This window comes from Passer montanus, unplaced genomic scaffold, assembly GCF_014805655.1.
Source record: "Passer montanus isolate IOZ18808 unplaced genomic scaffold, ASM1480565v1 scaffold10, whole genome shotgun sequence".
NCBI classification, from domain to species: Eukaryota; Metazoa; Chordata; class Aves; order Passeriformes; family Passeridae; genus Passer; species Passer montanus.
This window is the reverse complement of record NW_024356505.1, coordinates 2613563-2627703: the sequence shown is the minus strand read 5'-3', so window position 1 is coordinate 2627703 and position 14141 is coordinate 2613563. Positions and strand designations below refer to the sequence as shown.

At 41.9% G+C, this 14141-nt stretch overlaps 1 protein-coding gene across 1 annotated transcript in view; it reads right to left on the bottom strand.

Moving 5' to 3' along the window:
* Window positions 1–5657: 5657 nt before the first annotated feature.
* Window positions 5658–14141, bottom strand: part of ABHD5 (abhydrolase domain containing 5, lysophosphatidic acid acyltransferase) — a 28648-nt gene continuing 20164 nt past the window's right edge. Inside the window, exons 5-7 of the mRNA XM_039711525.1 lie at window positions 11458–11569; window positions 10730–10916; window positions 5658–8741 (exon numbers count right to left, since the gene is read on the bottom strand). Of these exons, the coding sequence (XP_039567459.1) occupies window positions 8652–8741; window positions 10730–10916; window positions 11458–11569 (389 nt within the window). The 3' untranslated portion in view covers window positions 5658–8651. The remainder of the gene's footprint in view (window positions 8742–10729; window positions 10917–11457; window positions 11570–14141) is intronic.

Genomic DNA, 14141 nt, shown 5'->3' with positions numbered 1-14141 from the left:
GGGCTGCTAAATTGTCCTGTCCCAACATTGAGTCCCTCAGGAGCAACAGAGAGATGTGACCTGGCCACAGGGTCTGGGCCAGACACTTGGATTCAGTGGTAACAGACCGTGGAGAGCAGATTGCAGCAGGATAGGGAGATGATATGACAAGTGCTGAGAGGGTTGATCCAAGGAGTCATAGGGTGCCATGGACATCTCCAGGTGATCTCCTCAAATGCCACTGGGACACCGGAATGCTTTTGTCTAGCTGCAGCTGGCACACATGGCGATGAATATAGGCATTGGGTAGATCAAACACAGCTTTGCATATGGTGACACTGCAGCCCACCATGAGCCCGTGTCATAAGTGCACTCCTGGCTGCAGCAATGTCACCTCTCCCTCTGTATCTCCCATGAAACAAAGAGGTGACGTTGCTGCAGGTGTTTTTCCTTCCCCTCTCAACATATATCTTTTCTTCCAGAAAGTGTTATTAGATGTCCAGAAGCACATGGGGCTGAGGGCCACAAAGGGTAAGAGCCTCTGCTTTACTTACAGCCATGTCTCCTGATGACTGAGGCCTGGCACAGTTTTCCCTTGAACTGTGAATCATGCCCTGTTTCTCTAGTAGGTGCTTCTGAGGCAGACACATGATCATCCTTTATGCAGTCTGTCACCTTAATGCCATCTCCAACTGGAAATAGGAATGCAGCCAAGGGGGATGGCATGGGCCAAAGTGTCACCTCTTCTTGCACCATCAGCACCCAGACTGGGAAGGCAGGTGCCCAGCAGCACAATGGGCCATAAATCCTCTAAACCATGGGGTCAACTTTCAGCCTCACAGGTTTGCCCCAGCACCCCTTGGCATGCCAGCCAGCCCCATGATCCTGCTCCCTGCTATGGGCTGATCACCATTCTGAGTGGGGGAACTGATGGAAGCAATCTCACCTTGCCCCAGCTCCCACGGTGCCCCACCCTACCGTTTAATCCCTTCCTCCTAGCAGGAACTGGTGCAACCTCAGTTGCCCCAGTGAGGAACTGGGCTGACTGGGAATTACCAGTAGGAAGGGCACTTCCTACCCCTTGTTCCCAGTCATCCACACCATGTTCTACTTTGGTGCCTGTCTCAGAAAAAGCCCCACTCTTTTAATGAAACGCAATTCAGACTATTAATTTCTGTCACTTTAGTGACAAGCCATTTTTCAGGTCACACGCAGTTTTTTGAGTGCTGTCACCATGGGACAGCAAGCCCTGGATGTGGATTCCCACAGCCCATCTCCACAGGGCGGTGCCACCCGGGGGACAGCGGGGTCTGTCCCCACCAGAGCCGCACAGACCTCAGTCTGGGTGGCTCAGTCCTAACAGTGACATGCAGTGGCGGCAGGCTGCAATGGAGGCTGGAGGTACCCATGTGCTGCTGCCAGCCCCTAGCAGGATTCTGCAGCCGTACCTCCACTGTTTTTCACTAAAGGGTTTTCCCAGGACACGGCCAGCCAGGTGCTGCTGCATCCCCGGAGTGAGAGGCGAGGCTGGCACAGACAGGGGGTTCTTACACGGGGTTCCTGTGGGGTCCGTGCCCCGTGTCCCATTTCTCAGCCCATTCCTGGCTCCAAACACCTGCCCGTGCGGCATGGCTGGCAGGAAGGGAAAGGGGAGCGGGCAGGGGAGCACCCCCCCAGCCCTGGCACGTACCCCTGCACTGCTCACCTGCTGCTGCTTGCAGACGAAGTATCTAATGTCTAAGCAGTCCCATTTAAACCCGCAATCAAATTACGGGAACAAAATTAGAAGCCAGACTGGAGCCACTTTAAAAGTTGCCCCTTATTTAATAATTCTGTCGCAGCTATTTTTCCCTCTTATCACCATTTATTCTCATTCTGGGGCTCGTCTGTAATAATAGAGGAGGTTCATTTGTGCTCCCCCTCCTCTTTCCAACGTCTAGTCTTTCTTTGTGGATTTAATTTCTGCCTTGTGAAAAGACATTAGAATAAATAAAACAAAGATGCGGTACGACAGGGATCTACATTAATGGGATGGCACCACACTCACCCCTTCCACCACCTGCCCTTTCCTGCATGACAGGCGTGAATCGAACGGCTGGAATCCCTATTTCAGCCCTGCCCCATGCCTTTAGGTATCAATCTGTCAAGCGTGGAAGAAGAAATTGCAGCGCAGCTCTTTCTTTAAAAGCAGCACCGTGCAGAAGAGGAGCCCGGAGGAAGTGCCGGGGTGATTTGGGAGCGCCGTGTCCCCTCTAGCGGGGTCTGCGGAGAATTGATGGAGTAAAGGAGAAGAGAGCCTCAGCTTCCCAGCCGATGGGGGAAAGGAGGGGACAGTGTCCGCCTCCCTCCGTCCTCCTGCCATCCCTGCTCCACGACGCCAACAGTGGAGGTACTGGGGCATAGGGATGCACAGCCCCAGCTGGGAGCCGGCTTGCACTGGAGGAGTCAGGGGAAATACTGTTGTGATAATTTGGCTATCAATTAAAGATGTGACCTGATGAGAGGTTGGATTCACTCACCTGGCTGGATTTTAATCTGTTTCCAGATATTGCTGGGATAAAGATAAATGCATTCATTTTCTCACTAACCCTCCAGCATTTTAGCAAAAACTATTTTTAGAACCCTCATAAAACAAATCTATAGTTATTCTACAACAGGCAAACACTACTGTGTGCTTAGCAGCTGCTGTTCCCCAAACTGCTGCTGAAATCTACCTGTATTCATAAAGCCTCCAAAATAGTTTATGAATAATTTTGATGACAACTGCCCCTGTGACACACCTGAATTCTTGTTTTGTGTGAACAAAGCATGGCCCTAACTAATGTACTCAGGCAGGCTTTGCTGTCAGGAACTATGGCAGGTGTCACACAGCCTAGAAGCTGCTTCAGGGTGATGGACAAACTCCCAGTGCAGCCTGTGCAGAAGAGTTATCCATTGGCATGGGGCTGAGGCATGGGAGATCTCCATTAAGGTAATCCAGGTTGGATGCAGCTTTTAGGGTTCAGGAAATCTTAGATTATGACCCAACTCATTCTGTGATTCTACAACTTTTGGCCAGGAAGATGCACTCCCAGCTGGGAACCTCCTGTGTGGCCAAGCCTCTTGCTGAGCACAGGGAGGGGCTGAAAGCTAGGAAAGAGTCAGTGCCAGGGGACGAGCCAGCTGGCTCCTCACTTTTCTCTGTGCCTTACCTGCACCCACTACTGCTCTGCCAAGTTCCTTTGCAGAAGCAGCCACAGTGGCTTCAGCTGTGAGCAGGCTCACTGCTGGTGGAATGCTTGCACAGAGGTGTTTAAGATGCCCAAGAGGCTCAAAGGCTCCACCCTGCAGTCTAGGGAGCTGGACACAGGGAAATTTTGAGCTGGGGGTGTGCAGCAATCAAATCTGACACCAGCATGGTGCTCAGGCCCTGCAAACTGGGAAACAAACCAGGGTCATGTGCTGGATGGGGCTCACCATCCCACCACTCTCAGGAATCATTGTGTGCTGGTATTTCTTCCCCCATGCATGACCCCACCACCAGTCTTCCACTGTGCTTGCAGGTTATTTTCCTCAACTCTGTACTCACCAAAGCATCTGTTGGGGTTACTGATGAGGCAGAACTGGCCATGGCACATGACTGAACACAGGGGCTCAGTGTCCAGCAGGACAAGCAATCTCACTTCTGGCAGGCACCAAGAAGAATACAAACCTTGGGTAGACATGAGTAATAATCTCCTTTCCAGAGAGGGTCTCTAGCTGGGGGATTTGCATGGACTGAGCTCTTTAGCCTCCATTTTAGGTTTGAGCTCTGAGTGAGTGTGAGAATCCTTAAATAAAGTCAAAGCAGAAAGGCAGGTGGGTATCAGGCAAGCACTTAACTATCACAACACTACAAAGGAAGTGACAGCCGCACCTCGCTCCATTCACAGCTCCAGTCATTTACACATCAAGTAGGTGAATTCGAGAGTGCAGAAATAGACCTGTAAATATATGGAGATCCGGCTTTTGCAGTAGTTCACTTTCAAAGCACATCTACTCCTTAGCATGCATTTGGGGTCACACTCCATTTTACAGCCCTGCCCTGCTTCCCAAAACTAACAGTTTCAGTTTGCTAGCTTTCCTCTGCAAGTGAAGCATAAAATGCAAGCAAACACCTAACTTGTAGTGTTGTCACCACTTTCATCTTGCTGCTAATTGCTAATGCAAATTATGCACATACCTAAAAACGTCTTCAGTACATTCCTGCTACTTGTGCTTCTTAAAGTATATGTGGCAAATATTTCCATATTTTGTACTTCTACATTCTACTACCCACATCTGAACCTTAAGGTAGGATATCCTTGTGATTAAAAGCGACAAGGCAAACTGGAACAGAGCCACTCCTCTTGTAAAAGATGAGTTTATGATCTTTAGTGACAAGTCTTGCTGTACATCTTGATTTTTCATCTTACCTCAAGCAGTCCAGTGACCCCCACATCACAGGCTTTGCCATCAGCTCACTTCTGATTTGTGAAATTCAGTTTCTCATGATTTCTTGAGTGCTGCATGAGAGGTAATTCTTTAAGACCAGTCTGAGGGAATGGTGTCCAGCTTGGGAAAAAGCACTTGAATTCCAAGGACAAGCTTTAGTCAAAGGAGGGATACCAAAACTTTAAAGTGCCCCATATAGTGTAGATCCAAGCTTTCCAACCAGACTTCCCTCCAGCTGGCACTGCAGGTATCCTTACTTTGCTAATCTGTGTTATTTGCACATGAGACAGCCCAAACCTTTCCCTCACCATTTCCCTTATCCTCCTACAGAGCTGACTGTCTCTTGAATGTTCACACCCCAAAGCTCTGCACCTGAAGTTTGCCCTTTCCAGCTGCCTCACTTTTTTCTAGCTCTTACTGTTCCTTGTGCTGCAGGCTGTCATTCCAGCCACATGCCTCTGCTCTCCACACTGCTCTGTCCATCACCTGCCTGAAAACCTGAAGGCTCCATCCATTTCCACCAGCTGCCACTAACACCAGAAAGCAGCTGCTGCACACACCTGTGTTCTGGTTCTGATCTTACCAGTCCCACTAAAATGTGTCTCTCTTCAGCTCCTGTAGTGCCTCATCCTTTCACAAGTCTCACTTGTGTTTCCTACAAAACATAAATTCCGTCGATAAAGGCTTCAAGGCAACATGGCTGTGCTGCCACGCTCAAAGACTGCAGGATGGATTGATGGTCAAATGGCCAAAAGAACCCAACAAAATCATGGTAATGCCAAGGAGCCCCAGGAAATTACCCATTTAAAAGCACTTGACTGTGAGCCTTAAGATTCTGCAGGCTCAGGTTTTAATGAATGCTAGCAAAACAAGCATTCCTGAAAATGTCTGCCCATGCATTAATTCCAGATGTTTTGAATTGCATTTAGTCCTGTTTTCATCCCAGAGAAAAAGCTGAGTAACTGTGATCTGGAAGGGGCGGGAATCTGAGGAACCACAATGACCACAGAAAGCATTTCAGACAGAGACTGGCACACCAGTTCAGCACAAACAGTGGCAGCAACCTTAAAAAGCTAACTTTTAAAAAGAAAGGCCAGCATTGGTTTAATCCAAGTGAAACCAGATGATGACATTTCTCTTGCCTGGACCCGTTTTTCCATGATCAACACATATTAATTCAGATTTTCCATTTCCATTTCACAATCAGATACAAACAGGGAGCTCCTTGTGATGGTTGTGAACATTTTATTATAGAGTCTTATCAACAAGTTCTCTGAAAATCAGTTTTTCAGAACTAAAATCTAATCTGGCAGGGTTCAATAAGTCACAAGATGAACTCAGCCACGGCAAACAAAATATTACTAAGTTACTTTAAATAAATTTTATCACAACAGCCTCAGGAAGAGCGTGTCCTGGAGATTTAGGCAGTTTATCTTGGATTTTTATTAATATTTTGGATTTTTTTTATTATGCTCTAGCCTCTGGTACACAGCTGTCTTCATTTTGATGTTAGAATGGGATAGATTCTTGGGTGCCTTTATGCCTGTTATTCTTGTCTCAATACATAGTGCTGTAATAAAAATAGCATCATCAGCATTCAGTGTTCACCACAGTACATTTAAGTAACTGGTCACTGCACTGAAACAGAACTTCTGGAGAAACTGAGATTATTTCCAGGCAGTAATTGCTCACAAAAGGTCTAGCTCCCAAGTCTTTTCAGCCATTCATTTTCTGTTCAGCACCTCCTATGACATTTATTAAAGTAATTTGATCAGATTATGTTGCACACAGCAGGACATTCAGAATTCCATCTTGACCTTCACAGTAGCATCTAATACTTCCTGGAGGATAACACAGAATCCTTTTCCTTATACATACAAACAACATTCTCAGCTTGCAGCTGCTTGTTGACAAACACTCGCCAGCTTCAGTTAAACACAAGGAAACCTAAGAACATTGAGACATTTGAAAATAAGCATTAATGTATTTTTAAAGTATTTTGGATCATTTACCTCAACTTACTAATAACTTGATTTCTAGGGCTTAATTGCACATAATTTAAAAAAAAGCAATATAATGTCTTAACATTAATAAAATATAACATTAAAGATTTTTTTATTGTGCAAAACATAAGCAATAAGTCTTATTAGTACAATAAGCTGAAAAAGCAAGGTATAGTTAAAACAATTCACATCCAGTGTGCAATTTTTATCCCTACTTCCAACTTTTGATGTGGAATCTACAGTTCCCATCAGTAAGTGCTATTTGAAAATTGCAATAATTTGTTTCACCTTTTATTATTTGGAGGAGACTCAAAATTTATTTTTGCATTAGGTTTTTATGCACGACTAAAACAGCTGTTTAAGTTGGTAAATACAAAATAAGACACGGAAAAGGGTGAAAAATAACCAACATGCTGAAGGCATCCACCTAAATGGTGGCATGACCGATAATTTATAGCTTATATTAAAAAATTGAATTGATAATTGATAATTCTGATTTTCCATTTTCAAGATTTTAGCAAATAACCCAAAATTTTGTTTTACAGTTCTGGCATCTGCTAACTGAAAAAGTAATTTAATTCAATTTTTAATTAAAATATTTATCTTCCTAGATATGAAGTGCTACCAGTCAAGGCAGTCACAAAAACTGTTTGATGTTTACATAGCACCGTATAGATAAATATCTCCTTCAGTAAGACAGACTATGTTCTGCTGGGGAACATAACCACATTATCTCCTGAATATTTTAGGTATCTTTGCCTTTCCACATCATAAATATGTGCAACTATTCCTTAATTTGAGGAAAAAATGCACATAATTCAAGCTTTAAGATGGTGCTATCATGAAGTCAAATTCTCTTTGTATAAAAGTATCAAGAACTCTTCAGTAGTCAATTTAATATTCAAAAACAGATCAATAGTTTTATGTAAACTTGTTAAAAAACAAACCACCATATTATTTGGCTTTAAAGTGACAAAGTATTTTTCTTAATATAATTTACTAGGCATGTGAAATACTAACATGGAACTATAATTCAAAAAGTAGCAGAGACTGGACTATCTCTGATATGGAAATACTCAATTAAAATATATAAAGAATCTCCAAAACATGTAATTGTAATTCATTACAGTGGTATTGTTCATTCCAATAATAATCCTTCCTATAAGGAGGCTGAATGTTAAATAAAATACATTAAGCTGTTGTAGTTCCCAATTAGAAAACATCAATATTCTGCCTCTGCCTCTCCTTCAGCTTGAATTCACTAAAATATGGACTAGGCTTTCTACTGAAAGAAAATGGGAAATAGGCTCACTATCCAGGTGGATATCTCCTAGCCCTAATCAAAACCTTATCAGCTTACCCACAACTGTTAGATTTAGACTAGTAACAAATCTTGCAGTAAAGTGTTAAAAATAGGTGGTGTAACTAACAAGCCATCTTCTGTCTTTTAAATCACAGAAATCTGCACATCAAAATATTTATGGAAGCATGAGTGCTGGTGACATCATTGACTCTTACAAACTGAGTCTTCCGTAAAAGTTGCACAGATGGAAAAGGATGCCTTGAGATAAATGGAAATAAAATCCAACAGAAGATGGATTTCCCAATATTGAGCCTCAATTTCTTATAAACTAACAAACATATTTCAGTGACAGACATTGCTTATTATTTTGGCCCCATCCCTTTCCCAAAATCATTTTCATAAGCTGTTACCACTCCAATTAAAAAAACAAACCTTCTTAAAATATTGTATATGGAGTTCTGGGTTCCAAAAATAAAATACATATGCAGTTTCATATTCTTGCTATGAAACATCAGCTAAAAAATACGAATGTTCATAAAGAAACCAAACTGCATTTTGTACATTGTATCTCTATTGATACAGTTCCTCATGTTGGAGAATTCAGTATTTTTAGAGAGTTCAACATATGCAAAGTTCAATTAAATTTTGAAGAAAATTCCAGTTTCAAAAGTTACATGTAATTTTGTATTTGACAGGACAATTAAAAAAAAAAAAAAGCTGTACAAAGTTAGCTTCAAACCTCTTCATTCCCCCCAAAAACAGGCACTCAGTGGTTTAAGTGTGCAAATGGCTTCTTAGAAGAAACAGTGTGCAAACAGAGCCTGTTCCATTAGCTCTGCATTCTTTAGTGATTTCCTAGAGAGTATTGCCATTAAATGCTATCTATGTATGACTTGCTAAAGAAGAGAGGACATTCAGTCCACAGAGTCACAGATGTCTTTCACTTTCTCATTGAAGTCTTCGGGTTGATCAGCGTACACGTAATGACCTGCACCAAGGATAGCCTGGAGGATGAAGGTGAAGAACCACGTCAGTATCACAAAAATGTAATAAACAAACAAATACTTGGACAGATGAAGAACCTGGCTTTTACACATTACCTAAGAGTTGGCATCATACAACCTAAAAAACACTCGAAACATAAGGAATACCAAAGTATTCTTTCCTTGTAAAGAAACTTTCCTACAAAGGAAAAGAAAGTAAAACTACTGCTTATTCAACAGCTCAAAAAGAAAGCCCCACCACTGAAGCGTGAACAAGTCACTGCACATCAAATTTAGTAGATATATCTGCCTTGCGTATCAAATTTCTGATGTATCTTGATTCCCTTTGCTCTCCACTCAAATAGCCTATTTCTAGAATTTGTTATTTTCTGTAAAAATGCTATGAGGTAAACTGTCACCACAGAGTACAGTAAAGGTACTTGACCTGTTTTCTATTTTACAGTCAGTCCAAGACTAATCTTTAAGAAAACCCTATTTTCCCCTACCCTCTCTAAAACACCATCTTTTAAGTCTCTAAACAAATCCCCTGCAAGTTATTGTTGTTATTATGTTAAGAACTCCCAGAAACTCAAAAGTAAAAATTACTTGGGAATAAATGCATGCAACAAAAAACACAGGACCTCTGTGCATTTTACCAAGCATGGCACTGCCAGTCCACATCTCTGACTCATTAGAGCCCTTGTCCTCCTATGGGTTTTTGAGCATACCTGCAATCTTCCCACTCCAATTGACCTTTTAGAATCTGTATGTGGCTTGGCAAAATTTTAACCTGGAATACAATACCATTTTCCACAGTCCCTTCTAAAATTCCCTGACAAGAGTGGGAAAAAAATCTCCCTGAATGATATAAGCTTATCCCAGCAATACATTGTATAATTTTTAACAGTGACTTTCTGTTACAACTCCCTCTCTCTAAGCAGTTAAGTGACAATTTCAGTCTGGACATCAACATTTATGAAATGTATTTGTGCTCTTTAACACACTTAAAACAGTTGGATAAGTATGTCTTTTCTCTGAATTCCAGCTCTAAATTTAGCTGTATCAAGTTATAAAATTTTATTTGGGTGACTTGTTATAGTATATGATCAACATTACATACTATACACTTCTGTCCAGATAGTTCCAGACATCAGTAACATCACAGCTGGTGTGTTCAGACATTTTATCACCTCACAGCATTTTAACATGTACGCATATTCAATTATCACAGCTGACTGATGTGAAAATGTGTGAAGAATACTTTTAAATTAGTTTGTTTTTATAGAAATCAACAACAAAAAATGCAGTGTGCACATTCACATCAAGTTGTAAGTACACACATTTTAAATGACAACATCATACCTCTAAACAAAAATGTCTTAGGTAGTAAGACAACACTAACTATTTTTTAATGACTTAAAAAAAAAGATGCTCACAAGAACCTAAGCGCCAGGTAAAAACTACTCTCTTATCAGAGGAACAAATGCATTATGTAGACAGATGAAGAGAGTTTATGAGAGCCTCCTTACTATCGTATATATATACATGGAAATAGTATGAGTGGTGTGGTTTGAAACTCAGTGACCACAACACCTACTTCTATTAGTATATTGTAGAACAAAATAAAGAATCACCTTGCTCACAGATTGAGTTTGGCTTCTAGTGCTACATCAAGTTTTGTTCTTAGCCTGGGGACTCAACACTTTTGTCTAGGTTTTCTCTGATGTAACATTTGTTTTCTCTCTCTCTGTTACAGAACACAGAACTTATTACCCCAGGCTCTAAATCAAAAGTGACACCATTTCCACAGCTGGTATGAAAAAAGAGAGTCATAGAGTAGTTTGGGTTGGAAAGAACCTTTAGGCTCATCTAGTTCCAACCCCCCTGCCATGGGCCAGGACACCTCCACACAGACCAGGTTGCTCAGGGCCCCATCAACCTGGCCACATAGATACGACTTAAACCAATCCACACTAAAAATAAACAACTGCTTTAGAAGTCAAACTTACTATTGTCTTCACATAGGAATTTGGTCTCAGAGACTGGATAGTGCTGCCAGAATTGCCATCTATACACGAGCGTGCTCCATAGACCACCGTGATAGGAATGTCTCGATCCATTTGTGAAATCCGTTGCAGCATTGGCCTTTTTGCCCATCCATAAGGAATCGTCATGTTCTTGAAAGCTGTTTCACCACTTCAAGGCATTCAAAAGGGTAAAAACAATTTCAATTGCCATTGGACCTGCTTTTCATCTAAAATGGAGTATCCATGCCTTTTGGCAGCACAGAGTACATGAAGTTGGGATTTTTTATAATTAAAAAAAGTAAGTTTCCAAGGTTTACATATAATTTTCAACAGGAAGAGCCCAAGTTTTTGCAAGACTGAGTGGTAGCACTTCAAAGAATGAAATACCTTATTTTTAAAGTTTTTTAAGAAATTCTTTACACATCAAAATTCTCCAACAATTATTTAATTAAGTGAAATGCTCAAACTCTCACAAAGTTAACATAAATTGAGAATAAATATAGAATTAGGATACTTTTTACTTTCCAGACATTTATCAATATCTGGAATTCAGGAAAAGTGCAACGGTACCTTTTTCTTCAATATAATAGATGCCACATTTTGAAAAAAAAATAGCATGCACACTGCTGCCATGGCCATTGGAGGGAGTAGCAGGCACTCAGTAAATGAACAACAGACTTCGAAACATACACTGGGAAATTCATACTCACCTGGGTGACTGCACATTGCAGTGATAGATATATTCAGCCACAGTGTTATCATCAAACATTGATGAATATTTTCGCTTGAAATCTGGTCTTAAACGTTGAACAAGGCTTAATCCTGTTAAAACAGGAAACATTATTAGGGGGGAATGTGTATAAACTACTTTATCAAATTGCCTAATGCTTTTCATTAGTGCCATGAACACATGTCTTGAAACTCATGTCTTCTAAAGCTGTATTTGGTTTTACCACTTGCATGTCTTAGTGAAACACGATGGAATTACACTTAACAGGAATGAAATATAAATACTGTAAAGAATTTTATGCTGCTCCCCCCACCGAATACATATGGGGAATGTTTGAGTAGGGTCACTACAGAGATAGAAGAAGCCTACAATGGGGACCAGCAAAAGGGCTAAGCACTGTCTTTTTGTCACCAGTTTTGTCTCACACGATATCAACACATTCTCCTTGCTCTGGAAGCACGGGGTAGGTTAAATGCACGACACTCTTCAGGACCAGAAGGCACTGTTGAAAAGGCTGGGGTGTTTTCTTGCTTAATTCTGTCTTCTCCTCTTACAGAACAGTCTGCTTCTGAAGCTAGTTCTAGTTCATCTAACTAGTGTGTTATTGAAAGAAGTTTATGATGAAAAACAGGTGTAGAAATCTTAACATAAGGCACAACTACTGGTATAAATGAAGAGACTTAATGTTGAAAACCACGTCCTTATGCTCTCCTAACAAGCCGATAGAGAAGTGGGTCTTTTCAGGGGCCAGTTCAGGCCTTCTAAACTTAAGCGTCTTTTCTGAATAATTTCTCTAAGAAGCCTCTTTTACATTGACCAGATGGATCTTTGGGACAAGAACCTCACCACAAGGCTAATCTTAGTTTAAGAGTATTACTCATCCCTAATATCTGATCTAAACTTTTCCATTTGAAGTCATTACCCCTGTCCCATCACTACAGATCCTTGTAAAAAGCTGGTCTCCAGCTCTCTTGCAGGCCCCCTGTAGGTACTGGAAGGCTCCTACAAGGTGGCCCCAAAGCCTTCTCTTCTGAATTCCAACTCTTTCAGCTTGTCTTCACAGGAGAGGTGCTCCAGCCCTCTGATCATCTTCATGTCCCTCCTCTTAACTATCTCCAAGGGGAATGTCTCCAACATTCTTATACTGGGGCCCCAGGGTTGGATGGAGTATTCCACCTGGGGTGTCCTGAGAGCAGAGGGGGAGAATTACCTCCCTCAATCTACTGCCACGCTGCTTTTGATGCAGCCCCAGATGTAGCTGGCTTCCTGGGCTGCAAGAACACATTGCTGGATCGTTTTGGGCTTCTCATCAACCAACACCCCAGGTCTTTCTCCTCAGGGCTGCTCTCCATCTACTCTCTGTTCAGATGTGGTCAGGACTGCGCTGACCTGGGTTCAGAACCTTGCACGCAGCCTTGCTGAACTTCACGAGGCTGGCATGAGCCCACCTCTCAAGCCTGTCCATATCCCTCTGGATGGCATCTCTCCCCTACAGCTTGCTGCCCACAGAGCTTGCTGCCATCAGCAGACTTGCTGAGGGCGCACTCCATCCCACAGTTTGTGCTGCTGCCAAAGGGGCGTAACAGCCGATCCCAGCGGTGATCTGTGAGGAACAATACTCAGCACTGGTCTCCATGTGGACACAGAGCTGACTGTGACTATTCATAGTTATGTTTCCCCTTTCCCAGACGACAGGAACTTCATACTGTTGTTAATCTGTGCAATTATGATGATGTCACTTCTTCCCACCCAGTCCTGGGCAAAGGCCTGGTATTATTTATGCAGACCTTGTCACAGTGATCTATGTTTTCGTAACCTGGAGATTATTGCAACACGCCCTTACGCATGCTTGAAACGGATTTAGAAAACGAATACAAGTGCAAGAGAAAATAATTCCATTATGAAAGTGATTTAACTCCCAAAGCAACGAAGAATTTGTAAAAATCTGGCAATTGGCTTTGCTCTATTTTCCCTACATACAGTACAATTGCTGGACTTCTTTTTCTGTGCGTTTGGGTTTTTTGAACACACGTGAACACAGCTGGCATGGAATAAGAGTACTTGGAAAACAGTACTGTGCCTTGCCCTGCTATCAGCATAGAGGCCACAGCATGAAATGTTACCAAATTTAAGAATTCACTTTCTGTTTTGGTAAGAAGTGCTTTGTCTGTGGGTCCAACATTTTTCTCCTGTGAATTTACAGGGGAGAATGAAACAAGGATTCAAGGCGTCAAGGCAACTTGGAAAAAATTTTGGAATGAAATTAGACTGTAAATCATTGTTGTAATATTTATTGAAGAAATTCTGAATTGTCTGGCTGATGTTTTCCACAGTGTCTATAAAAATACTGTAAGAAATTCTAACACTGAAGACACAGATTTCCACAAAAAAGGTGTGGTCACACTGACATTTCTGTTGTTGTGAAGAATTTTCAGGCATCCGGCTCTAGGAACGGAATTCAGAAATCCAACCTAAGCATCAAACCCCTATCAAACTGTGAAACTCCTGGGTTCTGGTTAAGTGAAGGAACACATGCAAATCAACTACTCAAAGAAAAAATATCTCTGGATTCCATCTCTCTTTCAGTTTTAAGTATTCGTCTGTGGGACTGATTAAATATCCATGTGATACTATTGTGATATCGCAATGAACTTGGCTCACCTT